Source organism: Symphalangus syndactylus, chromosome 9, assembly GCF_028878055.3.
Source record: "Symphalangus syndactylus isolate Jambi chromosome 9, NHGRI_mSymSyn1-v2.1_pri, whole genome shotgun sequence".
In the NCBI taxonomy this organism is placed as follows: Eukaryota; Metazoa; Chordata; class Mammalia; order Primates; family Hylobatidae; genus Symphalangus; species Symphalangus syndactylus.
In genome coordinates, this window is record NC_072431.2 from 71,550,309 (window position 1) to 71,569,897 (window position 19,589).

General features: G+C 47.9%; 1 protein-coding gene across 2 annotated transcripts in view; it reads left to right on the top strand.

The window, feature by feature from the left end:
* Positions 1–19,589, top strand: part of LOC129489849 (huntingtin-interacting protein 1-like) — a 34,047-nt gene that overhangs the window by 9,438 nt on the left and 5,020 nt on the right. For both annotated transcript variants that reach the window (XR_010122560.1, XM_055293025.2), the window contains exons 10-20: positions 123–258; positions 1,110–1,196; positions 1,391–1,498; positions 2,006–2,142; positions 6,569–6,679; positions 7,723–7,781; positions 8,519–8,612; positions 10,346–10,446; positions 10,734–10,839; positions 12,548–12,671; positions 13,540–13,601. Coding sequence is in view for 1 of the 2 variants with exons in the window: in XM_055293025.2 (XP_055149000.1) it covers positions 123–258; positions 1,110–1,196; positions 1,391–1,498; positions 2,006–2,142; positions 6,569–6,679; positions 7,723–7,781; positions 8,519–8,612; positions 10,346–10,446; positions 10,734–10,839; positions 12,548–12,671; positions 13,540–13,601 (1,125 nt within the window). In the remaining variant the exon portion in view is untranslated. The remainder of the gene's footprint in view (positions 1–122; positions 259–1,109; positions 1,197–1,390; positions 1,499–2,005; positions 2,143–6,568; positions 6,680–7,722; positions 7,782–8,518; positions 8,613–10,345; positions 10,447–10,733; positions 10,840–12,547; positions 12,672–13,539; positions 13,602–19,589) is intronic.

The window sequence follows — 19,589 nt, forward strand, 5'->3', positions numbered from 1 at the left end:
CACTGGCTTGGACCTCATTGGCCATGACTTGAGCTAAGATGCTAACAGCCCCAGCCAGGTCATGCTGCTCAGGTTCATTATGGAGTCTAGGGCAGACTCTCACCTCCCTGGACCGTTTTTAGGAATCTATGTGCCAGCTTGCCAAAGACCAACGAAAAATGCTTCTGGTGGGGTCCAGGAAGGCTGCGGAGCAGGTGATACAAGACGCCCTGAACCAGCTTGAAGAACCTCCTCTCATCAGCTGCGCTGGGTCTGCAGGTACGCTTGCAATTGCCCAGCTGGCAGGGGCCAGGTCCTTACAGCCTGAGACTCTGTTGATGTTGAATCTTGTGATACTTAGCTCAGGTGCTCTCAGCCCAGCGGCATGTCAGCTTTACCTTAGGGGTGCCCAGATCAGTTACATTTGGAAACTCTGTGCATTAGGTCCTGTACACTAGTATTTTTTTTCCCCCTTTTTGAGATAGGGTCTTACTCTGTTGCCCAGGCTGGAGTGCACTGCCGTGGCTCACTGCAACCTCCCCTTCCTGGGCTCACGCAATCCTCCCCACTCAGTCTCCCAAGTAGCTGGGACTACAGGCGTGCAACACCACGCCCAGCTAATTTTTGGTTTTGGTTGCTCAGACTGGTCTTGAAGAGCTGGGCTCAGGCTATCCACCCACCTTGGCCTCCCAAAGTGCTGGAATTACAGGCATGAGCCCCCATGCCTGGCCTTGGCTAATTTTTTAATTTTTGGTAGAGACGAGGTCTCACTATATTGCCCAGGATGGTCCCGAACTTCTGAACTCCCACCTTGGCCTCTCAAAGTGCTGGAATTGCAGGCATGAGACACCACGCCAGGCCCAGCAGTAGTATTTTCTAAAGCCCCCAGGTGTGATAGCCACTGCTTTAGACAGTGGGTCACGCTGATAAAACATCCACCAGGAGCAGACAATTCTGTGTTTCTCTAAGGAAAAAACTATGGTCTGAATCAAGAGGTGATTACTCATGAACTTCACGTCTAGGCAGGAAGCTTACCCACTAGGTAAGCTCCTCCATTCAGTGCTTAATGAACAAGGATGAAGCCAGCTATGAGAACTTGCTCTGACCTTGCCCCATATTCCCTCTCACAGATCACCTCCTCTCCACGGTCACATCCATTTCCAGCTGCATCGAGCAACTGGAGAAAAGCTGGAGCCAGTATCTGGCCTGCCCAGAAGGTAAGAATGGCCAAGGATAGTCTCTGTCATTAGTGACGGCGGGACAGGGTTCAGAAGCACCTGAATGCGGGGATAGTGACAGCTCCCTCTGCATCAAGAAAGGCGTGTAGGTAACGCATAAAACAGGGGAGGAGAGGGTATGAAAGTGACACCATCAACCAGACCTGAGAAACTTCCCTTTCCAATCCTGGCAGACGTCAGTGGACTTCTCCATTCCATAACCCTGCTGGCCCACTTGACCAGCGATGCCATTGCTCATGGTGCCACCACCTGCCTCAGAGCCCCACCGGAGCCTGCCGACTGTGAGTACCAGGACATGAGGGGCTGTTCAGGGACCAGGGGAGCAGGGGGCCTTTAAAAGTCTCTGTTGGGCTGGGCGCAGTGGCTCATGCCTGTAACCCCAGCACTTTGGGAGGCTGAGGCGGGCAGATCACTTTGAGGTCAGGAGTTCAAGAACAGCCTGGCCAATATGACAAAACGCCATCTCTACTAAAGATACAAAAGTGATGGGCCGGATGCAATGGTTCATGCCTGTAATCGCCGTAACACTTTGGGAGGATGAGGCAGGCAGATCACCTGAGGTCAGGAGTTCGAGACCAGCCTGGCCAACATGGCGAAACCCCGTCTCTACTAAAAATACAAAAATTAGCCGGGCATGGTGGCGCACCTGTAATCCCAGGAGAATTGCTTGAACTCAGGAGGCGGAGTTTGCAGTGAGCCGAGATGGCGCCACTACACTCCAGCCTGGGCAACAAGAGCGAGACTCCGTCTCAAAAAAAAAAAAAGTGTCTATTGCCTTGTTTCTCCAGCACTGACCGAGGCCTGTAAGCAGTATGGCAGGGAAACCCTCGCCTACCTGGCCTCCCTGGAGGAAGAGGGAAGCCTTGAGAATGCCGACAGCACAGCCATGAGGAACTGCCTGAGCAAGATCAAGGCCATCGGCGAGGTACTTGTAGTAGTATGGTTGAGGAGCGTTGTTATTCTTCTGGGTGTGCATGCTGGTGAGCGCCCAAGGAATCGGTGATGTTCTGAGCTAGTTCTTTCTGTACTTACAACTTGATTCTAGAAACAAATTGTTAAAATTGGAAAATCTGGCCGGGTGCAGTGATGTATGCCTGTAATCCCAGCACTTTGGGAGGCCGAGTCAGGAGGATCACTTGAGGCTAGACGCGATGGCTCGTGCCTGTAATCCCAGCACTTTGGGAGGCTGAGGTGGGCAGATCACTTGAGGTCAAGAGTTAGAGACCAGCCTGGCCAACAGGGTGAAACCCTGTCTCTACTAAAAATACAAAAATCAGCCCAGCATGGTAGTGTATGCCTATAATTCCAGGTACTGGGAGGCCGAGGCAGGAGAATTGCTTGAACCCAGGAGGCGGAGGTTGCAGTGAGCCGAGATCACGCCATTGCACTCCAGCCTGGGCATAAGAGCGAGATCCGTCTCAAAAAAAAAAAAAAAATAGGATCACTTGATCCCAGAAGTTTGAGACAGGCCTGGGCAACAAAATGAGACCCTGTCTCTTTAAAAATAAAAAAAAAATTTTAGAAAAGGGAAAACCTCCTGAAGGACTTTCCAGCTATATTTAATTCACTGGCTGTTAGCTGAGAATCTACTATGTTGTCATCATTACACTAGGCAATATCAAAGAAGTATAGGCAGCTCCCCTGTCTCCGAGGATTTTTATCTAGATGGGCAGGTAATACCCAAAATGGAAATAACACTGTATTCATTCATTTACTAAAGATGTAGTGGCCGAGCACAGTGGCTCACACCTGTAATCCCTGCACTTTGGGAGGCCGAGGCAGGAGGATCACTTGAGGCCAGGAGTTCAATATCAGCCTAGGCAACATAGTGAGACCTTGTCTCTACCAAATAAAAATTTTTTAAAAATTAGACAGGCATGATGTCACGCACTTGTACTCCCAGCTACTTGGGAGGCTGAGGCAGGAGGATCGCTTGAGCCCAGGAGTTGGAGGCCACAATGAGCTATGATTGTGCCACTGCACTCCAGCCTGGGCAACAGAGTGAGACCCTGCCTCTGCTATAAATAAATAAATATGTCTTGTATACCAGAAATTGGGTTAAATGTACATAGGGACAGAGAAGACATGGACTCTATGGGAAAGAAAAATAAGAAAACCATTTCTATGAAGTACAGTTTTTTTCCATTTTTTTCCCCAGTGTTATGAATTGGAATGTATTGGTTAAGACATGAGGATAGGGCCAGGCGTGGTGGCTCAACACTTGTAATCCCAGCATTTTGGGAGGCTGAGACAGGTGGATCACCTGAGGTCAGGAGTTTGAGACCAGCCTGGCCAACATGGCGAAACCCCGTTTCTACTAAAAATACAAAAAATTAGCCAGGCATGATGGTGGGCGCCTGTAATCCCAGCTACTTAGGAGGCTGAGGCAGGAGAATCACTTGAACCTGGGAAGCTGAGGTTGCAGTGAGCTGAGATCGTGCCTTTGCGCTCCAGCCTGGGTAACAAGAGCGAAACTCCACTCAAAAAATAAACAAATAAAAAATAAAAGCCATGAGGATAGAATGTCTAATTGGAGTTCCAGAAGAAGATAATAAAAAGACCACGTCCAGCCAAGGTGGATGGATCAATTGAGGCCAGGAATTTGAGAACAGCCTGGGCAACTTAGTGGCGCCCTCTCTCTACAACAAATTTAAAAATTGGCCAGGTGTGATGGTGAGCATTTGTGGTCCCAGCTACTCAGGGGGCTGAGGCAGGAGGATCACCTAAGCCTAGGAGCTCAAGATCGTGGTGAACCGTGATCACACCACTGTACTCCAGCCTGGGTGACAGAGTAAGACCCTGTCTCTAAAAAGAAAAAATAAAAAGATCAGGGCCAGTGGTGGTGGCTCATGCCTGTGATCCCAGCACTTTGGGAGGCTGAGGTGGGCGGATCACCTGAGGCCAGGAGTTCGAGACCAGCCTGGCCAACATAATGAAACTCCATCTCTATTAAAAATACAAAATTAGCCAGGTGTGGTGGCTAATTTTGTAATCCCAGAGCACACCTGTAATCCCAGCTACTTGAGAGGCTGAGGCAGGATAATCCCTTGAGCCCAGGAGGCGGAGGCTGCTGTGAGCCAAGATTGCACCATTGCACTCCAGCCTGGGTGACAGAGTGAGACACTGCCTCAAAAAAAAAAAAAAAATTATCATCTTCATCTTTGCCTCCCTAAATAATAGAGTTAGTTTCACATGATATAGACTACAGGTAAATGGAATCCTACTGTATATATTCTTCTACAACTCACTTTTTCACTCCACATTCTGTGAAATTAATCTAAGAAGATACATTCATTTTCACTACTCTCTCATTATCTAACGTGTGAATATCGTTTAATTCATCTGTCTGTTCTCTTGGTGATGGACATTTGGGTTATTTCCAGTTTGGATTGTTATTTATTTGCCCCTATGATCATACATGCACACATGTCAGTTTCTCTAGAGTATATACGTAGAATCAGAATTACTAGGTATTAGGATGAATCTCACACATAGAATGTTGAGTGAAAAATCAAGTCATGGAAAAATATATACAGCAGGATTCCTTTTATATAAAAAGACTCAAACATTCAATCTTAACAATATATTGTTTAGGGATGCATCTATATGGAGTTAAAAAATAATAATAATAAGACAGGCCAGGCATAGTGGCACATGTCTGAAAATCCCAGAACTTTGGGAGGCTGGAGTGGGAGGATCACTTGAGGCCAGGAGTTTGATACAGCCTGGGCTACAAAGCAAGACTCTGACTCTACAAAAAAGTTTAAAAGTTAGCAGAGCCTAGTGGTGTGTGCCTGTTGTCCCAGCTACTCAGGAGGCTGAGGCAGGAGGATCACTTGAGCCCAGGAGTGGGAGGCTGCAGTGAGCTATGATCGCACCACTGCACTCCAGCCTGGGCAACAGGCTTTTATTTTTTGTCTTAAAAAAATAAAAATAAAATAAGACACGACAACCACTCTCTTGAATTCTGTGTCTCTTGGGATAGAAGGCAGGGAGGAAGGGAGGTAGAATTAGGGCACATACAAGTACAAATAGGATCCCAAAGGTATTGATGTTTCTTATGGCATTCCTTAAGTTTTAAGTTGGGTGGTGGATAACATGCATCTTTATTCTTATCCTTCGAACCATTCATTTGTATTTTATACCATAGTATGTATAATACATCATGTTTTAAAAATCATAGGCTTTGCTGTTTGTCAGACCTTAGTTCAAATCCCTGCCCTGCCATTTGTTAGCATAATTGTGGTCAAGACATTCTACCTCTTATCCCCGGCTTCCTATCTGCATAGTAGGAATAATACCCGTCTCATATGATCGCTGTGGAAGCGAAGTTAAGTCAGGGTCAAAGTGGAAGATACCATCTGTATTTGAAAAAGTTGTAGGCCAGGTGTAGTAACTCAGTCCCAGCACATTGTGAGGCGAAGATGGGAGGATCACTTGAGCCCAGGAATTCAAGACCAGCCTGGGCAACATAGTGAGACCCCGTCTCTATTAAAAAAAAAAAAAACAATTAGCCGGGCTTGGTGGTGCACCCCTGTACTCCCAGCTACTCTGGTGGTAGAGGTGGGAGGATTGCTTGAGCATGGAAGGTCGAGGCTGCAGTGAGCTATGATCATGCCACTGCACTCCATCTTTGGTGACAGAGCAAGACTCTGTCTCAAAAAAATCAAAAATTAGGTCCAGGCATGGTGGCTTACACCTGTAATCCCAGCACTTTGGGAGGCCGAGGCAGGAGGATTACCTGAGGTCAGGAGTTCAAGACCAGCCTGGGCAAAATAGTGAAATCTATCTCTACTAAAAATATGAAAATTGGCTGGGCATGGTGGCACAAACCTGCAATCCCAGCTACTTGGGAGGCTGAGGCAGGATAATCCCTTGAGCCCGGGAGGCGGAGGCTGCAGTGAGCTGAGATTGTGCCACTGTACTCCATCCAGCCTGGGCAACAGATTGAGACTCTGTCTCGAAAAAAAAAAAAAAAAAAAAAAAAAAACAGAAAGAAAAAAGAAAAAGAAAAAATTGTAAAAAATACCTCCTGTGTAGCTAGTACAATTGACACTGCACAACTAAGGGACTGGGGTCTTAGTGGTGGCGGAATGGCCTTGCAGGGGGAGGCAGCGATGGCATTCTGGAAGGAGGTGGATCCTGAGTGAGGAGGAGCATGAGGTTCCAGAGTTCGTGTCACAGAGAGGACAAGATGGGGTCTGCGAAAGACCCCCCCACAAGCCCCATGGCTTGCAGAATGTGTTTGCTGGGTGGCCTCCTGCCTCTGACATCTTGTAAGGGTTACAGATGGCAGAGGAGAAGAGAGAGGAGGCCCCAGGGTCAGTTCAGCCTTTGTGATGTGTTCACAGGAGCTCCTGCCCAGGGGCCTGGACATCAAGCAGGAGGAGCTGGGGGACCTGGTGGACAAGGAGATGGCAGCCACTTCAGCTGCTATTGAAACTGCCACGGCCAGAATAGAGGTAGGAGGTTCCTGCAGGATCTCCTGAAACGATGCCTTTGCAGCTGCCCTTCGGCAACACTGCTCATTAGACATATCACAGTCGTTCATTAAGGCCATGGCGACCCCCTAAGACAGAAACCAGAATTTGCCAGGCACAGTGGCTCATGCCTGTAACCCCAGCACCTTGGGAGGATCACTCGAGTCCAGGAGTTTGAGACCAGCCTGGACATCATAGCAAGACCCCATCTCTACAGAAAATAAAATAATTAGCTGGGCATGGTGTTGCATGCTTACAGTCCCAGCTACTCCAGAGGCTGCAGGAGGATCACTTGAGCCCAGGAATTGGAGGCTACAGTGAGCCATGATTGCACCACTGCACTCTAGCCTGGGTGAGAGAGTGAGACCCTGTCTGTAAAAATGTTTTTAAATTGTAAAAAAAGAAAAAAAGAGACCAAAATCTGAACTCGCTAGTTTTTCTGAGTGATAGAAAATGAGAAGGTCCTCATGAGAGAAGGTGATCAGTTTCCTCAAGAATCAGATACTTTGGTGTCAGAACATCCTGGGTTCTGGCCGGGCGTGGTGGCTCACGCCTGTATTCCCAGTACTTTGGGAGGCTGAGGCAGGCAGATCATGAGGTCAGGAGGACAACGTGGTGAAACCCAGTCTGTACTAAACATACAAAAATTAGCTGGGTGTGGTGGCGCGTGCCTGTAATCCCAGCCACTCGGGAGGCTGAGGCAGGAGAATCGCTTGAACCCAGGGAGCGGAGGTTGCAGTGAGCCGAGATCGCACCGCTCACTCCAGCCTGGGTGACAGAGTGAGACTCCATCTCAAAACAAAAAGACACAGATCACAGAGCCAGCCCACTGCAGCTGCACTCCCGCTGAATAGATTAGAGTCTGGATTCTTTTTCTGACTCTCTCAAGGATGTGGGCAGGGACTTGGGGACTTCCAGATTCAGGTTTCCCAGCTACCACACGATGTTGGACTGAAAGTATAGTAGGACATTAGTGGATCCTTAATATTCAAGGCACATTTAGAAACCATGCTTCTTTTTCACAGGAGATGCTCAGCAAATCCCGAGCAGGAGACACAGGAGTCAAATTGGAGGTGAATGAAAGGTTGGTCTGAGCGGCACGGTGGGACCTAGGGGAGCAGGATCCGTCTTCCTGACATTGGGCTATACTTTGCATACTTATTAGGGAATTAGAGGAGAGCAGTAGCAACCACGGGGAAGGGCTGAGTTGATGTAATCATCAGTGACGGTATTAATGATGACAGCAATATTGCTGTTTCACTATATAAGAAAAGAAACCCCGGGCTGGCGCGGTGGCTCACACCTGTAATCCCAGCACTTTGGGAGGCTGAGGGAGGATCACCTGAGGTCAGGAGTTCGAGACCAGCCTGCCCAACGTGGTGAAAAATCGTCTTTACTAAAAATACAAAAATTAGCCAGGCGTGATGGTGCATGCATGTAGTCCCAGCTACTTGGGAGGCTGAGGCAGGAGAATCACTTGAACCCAGGAGGTGGAGGTTGCAGTGAGCCAAGATTGTGCCTCTGCATTCTAGCCTGGGCGACAGAGCAAGACTCTGTCTCAAAAAAGAAGAAAAGAAGCCCTAGGAATCACAACTTCACTATTCCTTACGATGGAGACCCACAATTAGATCTCTCTCACTCCCCAGCCTCTCCTTCGGTGCCTCCCCGCAGAATGTTCCAGCAATCTCAGCACGCTTCTTACCTCCCTTTCCCATTCCAAGCTTGCCTTTGGCTAGGAGTGGGGAAGAAAACCGTCGTGTTCATTGATCTTGGGTCTTGGTCTCAGTGTATCCCCGACTTGTTTGTTTATTTGTTTGGCAGGATCCTTGGTTACTGTACCAGCCTCATGCAAGCTATTCAGGTGCTCATCGTGGCCTCTAAGGACCTCCAGAGAGAGATTGTGGAGAGCGGCAGGGTGAGCGTGGGTGTGGGCCCTCGGCAGGAAGAGGAGGCATTGGTGGCAGACTCCCGCTCCACCGGACTCTGTGATGCTGCCATCTTGCTCTGTGTGTCCACCTGAGCACAGAGCTGCCACTCCTGTAGACATCAGCAGAGGCCCTGGGGAGAAGTCAGAGCTCTAGGACCTCCCCAGAGGGTGGCCAGGCATGTGTCCCAACTCCAGCTCCCTTCACACAGGCAGACATTGTTGGTACTTGCTGTGGGAGCCCCGCTTACACTGCAAACTTGGGTACTCTGAGGGAGACATGAGGACTTTTGCAAACGAAGCAGGTTCTGAATGCCAGCTTGAGACTGGCTTTTCACAGGGAGCTCGGCCTTGTCTGTTTCCAACAGCAGAGTCAACTTGCCCTTACAAATAGACTCTGCTGTCAGCCTCTTATCAACGCATCACTTCGTGGTCTCATACCTTTGCTGGGATTATCATAATGTTGTTTTTTTCTCATTTCCCCATATGCTGCCGCAGCTTGGGAGGCGTAAGTCCAGGGAGGGGTTAATGAGCCTGAGAATAGTGCCATAAAGCAAGCAGCCAGGCCTGCTTTGCTGGTGCCTTTTATCTTCCTGAGAGCTGATGTTTTCTGTTTCTAAAATAGAAAGATGGACTGCACAAGGATTATCTGCAGATTCTCAGACTATCAGACACTTCCAAAGCGTAAAAACATTTTTCAAATCCAAGTAGAAATATATTTTTTTAATGTATTCACTGTGTAGTCTCCTTTTTTTTTAGCAAATTGCAAAGAGTGGCTAGACTCTTTTCAGATAATAACTTATTCATATGAGAATATTTATTCTTACATATACAATACAGGAATGTCATGGTATGGTAGAAATGCTACAGGCTTTGGAGTCAGAAAAGCCCAAGATTTACTTCCATTTATTTCCTGCATGACCTTGGGAAAAGTCTTTTTGTTTGTTGTTTTGGGTTTTTTGTTTGTTTGTTTTTGAGACTGAGTCTCGCTCTGTCGCCAGGCTAGAATGCAGTGGTGCAATCTCGGCTCACTGCAACCTCTGCCTCCTGGGTTCAAGTGATTCTCCTGCCTCAGCCTCATGAGTAGCTGGGACTACAGGCGCACACCATCACACCCAGCTAATTTTTGTATTTTTAGTAGAAACGGAGTTTCACCATGTTAGACAGGATGGTCTCAATCTCTTGACCTCGTGATCTGCCCGCCTTGGCCTCGCAAAGTGCTGGGATTACAGGTGTGAGCCACCGTGCCCAGCCAGGGTTTTGTTTTGTTTTGTTTGAGACAGAATCTTGCTCTGTTGCTCAGGCTAGAGCGCAGTGACGCGATCTCGGCTCACTGCAACCTCTGCCTCCTAGGTTCAAGTGATTGTCCTGCCTCAGCCTCCTGAGTAGCTGGGATCACAGGCACCCACCACCACACCCAGCTAATTTTTGTATTTTTAATAGAGATGGTTTCACCATGTTGCCCAAGCTGGTCTTGAACTCTTGACCTCAAGTAATCCACCTGCCTCAGCCTCCCAAAGTGCTAGGATTACAGGCGAGCGCCACTGCACCCAGCCGGAAAAGCCATTTTGGTCTCTGAATCTTCTTTTTTGTAAAATGGGAATACTAATGCTTATGTCTCAGAGTTACTATGAGGATGATTTGGGATAATATATGTATAAAAGCACCTGCCATATAGTACGTGCTCAATAAAAGGTGGCTATTACTATTTTTTATTTCCCTAGGGTACAGCATCCCCTAATGAGTTTTATGCCAAGAACTCTCGATGGACAGAAGGACTCATCTCAGCCTCCAAGGCTGTGGGCTGGGGAGCCACTGTCATGGTGTAAGTATCCATTGGTACCAAGGCTCCTCCCATGACCCCTCTTCCATTGATCCACTCTAAACAATAGCTAAGGAGGGAAAAAAAAATCTATCCCTTAGAAATAAACTATTGATCAGGAAGTCAATAGGACCGAGTTTACAAGGGAGCCTGGCTCTCCCAGGGGACACAGGGCAGGCAGCCTCCCCTCCCTGTTTAGCCAAGGGCGATGGGGTGGTCTGGAGGTGGGATTGTGGAGGAGTTGCAGCTCATTTGCCCATAACCTAGTCCCTCTTGTCGTTTTCCATCAGGGATGCAGCTGACCTGGTGGTACAATGCAGAGAGAAGTTTGAGGAGCTAATGGTGTGTTCTCATGAAATTGCTGCTAGCACAGCCCAGCTTGTGGCTGCCTCCAAGGTAGGACCTGTGCTGGACCTCCTAGGACCCTGGAAGGCATGGTTAGAGAGTACTAGGCTAGGTTAAAGAGTACTTGGCTGCGTTAGGCAGTACTTGGGTGAGTTAGAGAGTACTTGGCTAGCTTAGATGGCACTTGGCTAGGTTAGACGGTACTTGGCTAGGTTAAAGAGTACCAAGGGGTTAGAGAGTACTTGGCTAGGTTAGATGGTACTTGGCTAGGTTAGAGAGTACTAAGGGATTAGAGAATACTTGGCTACGTTAGACAGCACTTGGCTAGGTTAGATGGTACTTGGTTAGGTTAGATGGTGCTTGGCTAGGTTAGAGACTACTTAGGAGTTAGAGAGTACTTGACTAGGTTAGATAGTACTTGGATGATGGGATGGAACTGGCCCTGAGAACAGATGATTTATGCAGGGCTCAGGCGGATTCGATTCCAAATAAAAATTCAGCCTCTTAAGGATCCCATACCATCCTCTTACAGAGGCCTTTTTTGTTTTTTTTTTGAGACAGAGCCTTGCTCTGTCACCCAGGCTGGAGTGCAGTGGCGTGATCTCAGCTCACTGCAACCTCTGCCTCCCAGGTTCAAGTGATTCTCCTGCCTCAGCCTCCCAAGTAGCTATGACTACAGGCACGTGCCACCACGCCTGGCTAATTTTTTGTATTTTTAGTGGAGACGGGGTTTCACCGTGTTAGCCAGTATGGTCTCGATCTCCTGACCTCGTGATCCACCCGCCTCAGCCTCCCAAAGTGCTGAGATTACAGGCGTGAGCCACCACACCTGGCCTTAGAGGCCTTTCATGTGACAGCGAGGAACGTCTGTACCCAGTCTGTACCTAGGTGCAACCACACATGTCCCTCGTGGCTTTCCTCACATCTGTTACAAGTGGCATTAGAAAGTCCCATCAATGCCAACTTCCGATTAGCAGTCTTGGCATTCAAGAAACACTCGAATAAGGAATAGGTTGGCATCATAAACAGGTTACCTGGCTTGGCTCTGAGATTCTACAACCCCTTTTTATTAGTGTTCAAATTTGAATCAGGCCAGGCACGATGGCTCACTCCTGTAATCCCAGCACTTTTAGGAGGCCTGAGGTCGGGAGTTCAAGACCAGCCTGGCCAACATGGTGAAATCCAGTTTCTACTAAAAATACAAAAAATTAGCCGGGTGTGGTGGCGGGCACTTGTAATCCCAGCTACTTGGGAGGCTGAGGCAAGAGAATCGCTTGAATCTGGGAGGCGGAGGTTGCATTGAGCTAAGATCATGCCATTGCACTCCAGCCTGAGCAACAAGAGCAAACTCTGTCTAAAAAAAAAAAAAATTATTTTTTGAATCAATATCATCAATGCCCCCAACTAATTCTCATGTAAAGCTGGTACCCCAAATCCTTTTAAAAGTTTCACAGTATCCTAGAGTGTTCTTTATTTGTCCTTATTTTCTTGTCATCCCAAATTGGTTTCCACAACTGGACACATTGTCCAAATAAGTGATAATGCTTAGAGTTTGGAAGCTACCAAGCAAAGAAGCCAGGAATAATTTTTTATACGATAGATATTTCAGGAGCTGACTATAGGCAGCAGATTTTGAGAAGCTGATTGATGATTGCTGTTTGGCCCACATATCTTTGCTAAGAACCATCAGAGCAATTATCTGATTCAGTCCTCGTTGCTCCAGGTGTTGTGTGAACCTAAATCCGCTTTGTCCTGGTAGGTGAAAGCTGATAAGGACAGCCCCAACCTAGCCCAGCTGCAGCAGGCCTCTCAAGGAGTGAACCAGGCCACTGCCGGCGTCATGGCCTCAACCATTTCTGGCAAATCACAGATCGAAGAGACAGGTAGCCTTTCCAAAGGGACCCTTATCCACCCTGTTGAGCTCTTCTCTGCATCCTTCCCTGTGCCCAACCAAATCCCACAGGACTGTGTCTAAATTCTTTCATATTTTTCATCTTTTTATTTTATTTTTTTCTTTATTTCTGTTTTTGAGACGGGGTCTCACTCTGTCGCCCAGGCTGGAGTGCAGTGGTACGATCTCTGCTCGCTGCAACCTCCACCTTCCTGGTTCACACGATTCTCCTGCCTCAGCCTCCCGAGTAGCTGGGATTACAAGCGCCTGCCACCGTACCCGGCTAATTTTTATATTTTTAGTAGAGACGGGGTTTTACCATGTTGGCCAAGCTGGTCTCGAGCTCCTCACCTCAGGCGATCTGCCCACCTTGGCCTCCCAAAGTTTGCTGGGATTATAGGTGTGATCCACCACACCCTGACTTCTGTTTGTTTGTTTGTTTGTTTTTGAGACAGTCTTGCTCTTGTTGCCTAGGCTGGAGTGCAATGGCTCAATCTTGGCTCACTACAACCTCTGCCTCCAGGGTTCAAGTGATTCTCCTGCCTCAGCCTCCCAAGTAGCTGGAATTACAGGTGCCCACCACCGCACCTGGCTAATTTTTGTATTTTTAGTAAAGACGGGGTTTCACCATGTTGGCCAGGCTGGTCTCAAACTACTGACCTCGTGATCACCCACCTCAGCCTCCCAAAGAGCTAGGATTACAGGAGTGAGCCGCCATGTCCGGCCCCCTCAGTTACTTTCATGCAGTGTTGACAAATGGCAAGCCAGGCGTTTCCACAGAGCACTGGCATTGGCTGCCTCTCAGGTGCCAGTCAGCCAGGGTAGAATTTGATAAGACCTTCTTGTTTCCATCCTTGCAGACAACATGGACTTCTCAAGCATGACGCTGACACAGATCAGATGCCAAGAGATGGATTCCCAGGTGAGAGCTCCATCTGTAAGTCTAGATAGCCTCTATTGCCTAGACATGGACTCTAAATATTATTCCCATGGAGAAAAGCCAGAGGGAAATGAACACAGGTGCACCTACTAACCCAAGACTGCACGTAAATCTTGCTGGAAGAAACAGTGGAGGTAGAGAAGGTGATTAGTGAAGATCAGAATCCTTGTTTTTTTGTTTGTTTGTCTTGTTTTGTTTTTTTTCTTTTTTGAGATGGAGTCTCATCCTGTCACCCAGGCTGGAGTGCAGTGGCGTGATCTCAGCTCACTGCACTCTCCACCTCCCGGGTTCAAGCAATTCTCCTGCCTCAGCCACCAGAGCAGTTGGCATTACAGGCACCTGCCACCATGCCCAGCTAATTTTTTTTTTTTTTTGTATTTTTAGTAGAGACAGGGTTTTGCCATGTTGGCCAGGCTGGTCTCAAACTCCTGACCTAGGGTGATCTGCCTGCCTCAGCCTCTCAAAATCCTGGAATTACAGGCATGAGCCACCACGTGCAGCCACAATTGCTCTTTAAGTCTCTCTCAAACATCCTTTTGGCATCAGAATAAACTTAATGACAGTTCACTCTTTTAAAGCCTCTGCTTTTGGGGCTTGGGTACTCATTCTCACAAGAGTCTCTGTGCAGGGCCCAGAGCCAGAGGCATCATCAAAATCCTGGAAACATCAGCTCTGGTAGCAGAGCAGAGAATCAGCAAGAAGAAAGGCGGCACTGTTCTGACATCAGTCAGAGCTGGCCTCAAATCTCAGCTTGGCCACTCTGAGCCAAGTGACTTCTAACCTCTCTAAACAACAGTTTCCTGATTTTTAAATCGTGGATAAGCATATTACTTTCTCAAAGGGTAGCTCTGAGAACTTAGAGGAAATTACAGATAATGCATTGGCATGGTGCTTGGCATACAAGAAGCACTATGATTAATTTTAAATGTTTTCTTAATATTGTAATCTACATAAGTATACACTAGAACCAAGTGCAAAATCTTTATGCATTTGTAGAAAACATGCTACCTTCCTTCTTTCCCCAAAGGCCACTTTTCAAGTTCCCACACATAGGTTGGGCTAGTGGCCAGGTAGGGTGGCTCACACCTGTAATCCTAGCTCTTTGAGAGGCCAAGGTAGGAGGATTGCTCAAGGCCAGGAGTTCAGGACAAGCCTGGGCAACATAGCAAGATCCCCATGTTTAAAAAAAAAATGAATTAGCCAGATGTGGTGGCAAGTGCCTATAGTCCCAGCTACTCAGGAGACTGAGATGGGAGATCTCTTGAGCCCAGGAGGTCAAGGCTGCAGTGAGCTATGACCGCACCACTGCACTCCAGCCTGGGTGACAGAGCAAGACTCTATCTCTAAAAAATGAAAAATAAAAATAAACTGGACTAGTCACAGGGAGCTCACAGGACCATTCATAGGATTACAATTATCACTGAATATCCATGATGCCCTTCCAGGTGCCAAGAGTTGTGCTGGGGACCCACACAAAGCAATGCATAAAACAAGGGTCTTGCCTTCAAAGAGCTCATAGTTTAGCATGGGACAGAAAACTAATGGGCTTCAAGAATGGCAGGGAGATGAATGTGTGTAGTAGTGTCTGCTGGAAAATCAGAGCTGCTTCAGGTAAAAGCCCTATGCCCCAACAATCATGCCCTGCCCCCGACCTTCTAGCCCAGCACGACCACCAGAGAAAGCTGGATCCATGGCATAGGTGCTGGGATCAGCAAGCCACAACTTCAGAGAAGCCACAGAGCAGGCTGTTTTGGGAACTGGAGAACATCTGGAACCCTCAGGGTCTGGATGGACCCAGACCCCAGGCAAAGAGAAATCAACATTTGGTGGGGAGAGGAAAGTTGGAGCTGAAAGGGAAAGCCATTCCTGAATTCCAGGCCCTCCAGAAACAAGGCTGATGGCAGCCAAACTAGCTTCAGGCCCCACCTGCTGGTGCAGCTCAAATATCAGCAAAATGAAAGCCACAGCAAGACGCACTTTCTGCTGCCAATGCCCAAAATAAATCAACGTCCCCCAGGTGGGAACTGCAGAAGGGAAAGCCTAGTTTTGTGCTAGGAAGGAAAAAAGGAGAAGGGGAAGAAGGAAGAAAGGAAGGAACGAAGGAGGGAGGGAGGGAGGAAGGAAGGAAGGGAAGGTGGGAGGGAGGGAGAAAGAACAAAGGGAGGAAGGAAGAAAGGAAAAGTGAGAAAGGAAGGAAGAAAGGGAAAAAGGAAGAGAGAGGGAGGAAGGGGGGAAAAAGGAAGGGAGATAGGGAGGGAGGGAAAAAAGGAGGAAGGAAGAAAAGGAGATTGGGAGGGAGGGAGGAGGAAAAGGAAAGGAAAATTCAGGGCTGTCTCCAGAACCCATGAGGACAACACGCCAAGGGAGCTGTGCAGATGAGGCTGCCAGGGCTGCTGGAGGTGGCAGCTGCTGCTTGTTATTTCAGTTTTGCCACCAGTCTGGGAGATGCTGCTTTGCTCTGAACAAATCCGCATTAAGATGAGAGAGATGTCTAGACACATTTAATCCAGAAAATCCCTCTTTCTGAAAGGAAATCACTCTCTACTTGGTAGAGATATCAAGAGGGAGTTGTAAAGGGATATAAAAAGCATGGATTTGGGCATCAGACAGATCTATGTTCAAAACCCAAGCCTCACACTAGATATCTTTGCTCCTGGGCAAGTCAGCATCTCTTGGGGTCAGATTTTCTGATTACAAATGGAAAGAAATCATGCTGACCTCACATGACTGTTGTCAGGGTTATCATTTCATACAATATTCACTGAGAGCCTTCTAGGTGCTAGGAACTGTGCTGGGATCTATACAAGCTAATGAATAAGGCAAGGTTCTTGGCTGGGAGCGGTGGCTCATGCCTATAATCCCAACACTTTGGGAGGCTTAGGCAGGCAGATCGCGAGGTCAGGAGTTCGAGATCAGCCTAACCAACATGGTGAAACCCATCTCTACTAATAATACAAGAATTAGCTGGGCGTGGTGGTGGGCACCTGTAGTCCCAGCTACTCAGGAGGCTGAGGCAAGGGAATCACTTGATCCCAGGAGGCGGAGGTTGCAGTGAGCTGAGATTGTGCCATTGAACTCCAGCCTGGGTAACAGAGTAAGACTCTGTCTCAAAAAAAAAAAAAAAAAAAAAAAAAGATTCTTGACTTCGGAGAGCTCATTGTCTCCTGTGGGTGGATAACTAAGAACCATAGGCTCTCGTGGGCAGCTGTGTCTACTTGTACAATGGAGAGTCTAAAACACAGGAGGGAAGAGGAGAGAAGGGAAGAGTCCCTGGAAGAAATGGAATAGAGTGTCTCAAAGTTTGAGTTTGAGCTTTCTGGTAGATAAGATGTCTCTGGCATTCCACGAAGAGAGGCCTGCCTGAGCCAAAGGCACAGGGATAGAACCAGAAAGTGAAAAGGGAAAAACAGCAAGAAGGGGACAGCAGAGGTGAATGGGGTGGATGGAGGCCCAGCTGAGGAGGGGCTCACATAGTGAACTAAGGAGTTTGTGCGTCCTTGTGCCAGCACAATGCTTTAGCTCCAGCCTGGCCTGCTCCAAAAAGGCTTTGAAGAAGCCAAGACTGAACTTCATCCAAAAGTCATTGAAAACTTTAACTTAAAGAAACAGTATGATTGCTGGGTACAGTGGCTCATGCCTGTAATCCCAGCCCTTTGGAAGGCTGAGGCAGTTGGATCACTTGAGGCCAGGAGACTGAGATCAGCCTGGTCAACGTGGTGAAACCCCGCCTCTACTAAAAATATGAAAATTAGCTGGGCATGGTGGCAGGCATCTGTAATCCCAGCTACTCAGGAGGCTGAGGCAGGAGAATCACTTGAACCTGGAAGGCGGAGGTTGCAGTGAGTTCGTGCCACTGCATTCCAGCGTGGGCGGCAGAATGAGACTGTCTCAAAAGAAAAAAAGAAAGAAAAGAGAGAAATGGTATGATCATTCCTAAGTGTCTTAGTCCATTTTGTGCTGATATAAAGGAAGACTGGGTGACATAAAGAAAAGAGGTTTGTTTGCCTCATGGTTCTGCAGGTTGTACAAAAAGCATGATGCCAGCATCTGCTTCAGGTGAGGCCTCAGGGAGCTTCCACTCATGGTGAAAGGCGAAGGGGATCCAGCATCACATGATGAGAAAGGGGGGGAAGAGAAAGGGGGGGGAAAGAAAGGGGCGACCAGGCACAGTGGCTCATGCCTGTAATCCCAGCACTTTGGGAGGCCAAGGTGGGTGGATCACCTGAGGTCAGGAGTTCAAGACCAGCCTGACCAACATGGTGAAACCCCGTCTCTACTAAAATTACAAAATTAGCCGGGCATGGTGGCAGGCACTATAATTCCAGCTACTTGGGAGGCTGAGGCAGAAGAATCTCTTGAACTCAGAAGGCGGAGGTTGCAGTGAGCCAAGATCACGCTGCTGCACTCCAGCCTCAGTGACAGAGCGAGACTCTGTCTCAAAAAAAAAAAAAAAAAAGAGAGAGGGGTGCCATGCTTTTTTTTTTAGACAGCCAGCTCTCTCATGAACTAATACAGTGAGAACTCACTCATTACTGCAGATACAGTGCCAAGCCATCATGAGGTCCCCACCCCTGTGACCCCAAACACCTCCCACCAGGCCCCACCTCCAAATTCGGGAATCACATTTCAACATGAGATCTGGAGGACACTCATATCTAAACGCCATCAATAAGATCTGTGAAAATGTCTGACACCAGTAAGTGATCCGTACATCCTGGTTTCCTTCTATGCACTGAGATGGGAAGCATTTCATTAGCAGGATGCTTCCATCTTCCAAGTATGTATCTAGTGTTTTATTGCCCGATGTCATCTGGGGGATGGGGGGAACCAGATTGGTTTCACAGAGGAAAAGGAGTGAAGTTGTCTCAAAGGAGACCAAGCAAGCTGCTCTGCAAAGAAACCCTGTATGCCGTGGCTTCAACAGGAGAGGAGTGCATTTCTTTTCTCCATACCCTTTCAGAATGGGCAGGCAGGATCTGTGCCAGGGAGTCCAGGAGGGACCTCGGCCTTATCTGTGTCTTTGGGTTTGGAGTCGGTACATGACCACATCTGTGTTTGAGCCACACGACATGGAAACAGGTACTTCCACTCACATCCTATTCACCTGGACTCGATTCTATGACCATGTGGATGTTGAGTTTGAGATGCTACCAGGTTGTCCAAGAGACAGCTAGAAACACAGAACTTGAGTCTAAGAATGGGCAGGAGCCAGGTGCGGTGGCTCATGCCTGTCATCTCAGCACTTTGGGAGGCTGAGGCAGGAGGATCACTTCAGGTCAGGAGATCCAGACAGGTCTGGGCAACACAGCAAGACCCTATCTCAATCAGTCAATCAATATGAATAAGTCATAAATAAACCTGTTGATGTGCCAAGCACAGGACCTGGGTCCTAATCAAAATTCCTGTCTTGCTGGGTCCAGTGGCTCATGCCTGTAATCCCAGCACTTTGGGAGGCTGAGGCAGGAGGATCACTTGCACCCAGGAGTTCAAGACCAGCCTGGGCAACATAGCAAGACCCCATTGCCAAAAAACTTAAAAATTATCTGGCATGGTGGCATGTGCTTCGAATCCCAGCTACTCAGGAGGCTGAGGTGAGAGGATTGCTTGAATTCAGGAGGTTAAGGTTGAAGTGAGCTGTGATCATGCCATGCCACTCCACTCCAGCCTGGCTGACAGAGTGAACCCCGGCATCAAAAAATAAAAAAGTGCAGGGGTCAGAGGTGATTCTCTTGCCCTCCTGGAGTCCCTGGTCTTACAAAATGTGATACTGGCTGCTGAAGGCCATGGTGTCAAAAAATTATAAGGTGGCGCTGATTTAGTCTCTGGCTGCTTGCTCACTGCAATAATTTGGACAAGTTACTCACTGAACTTCTCTGAGACTATTTTTTCATCTGTAAAAATTGGTTGTGATGATGATATAAATCTAAATAAAATAAAATACAGAAAGTGCCTGGTTCGTGATAGGTCTGT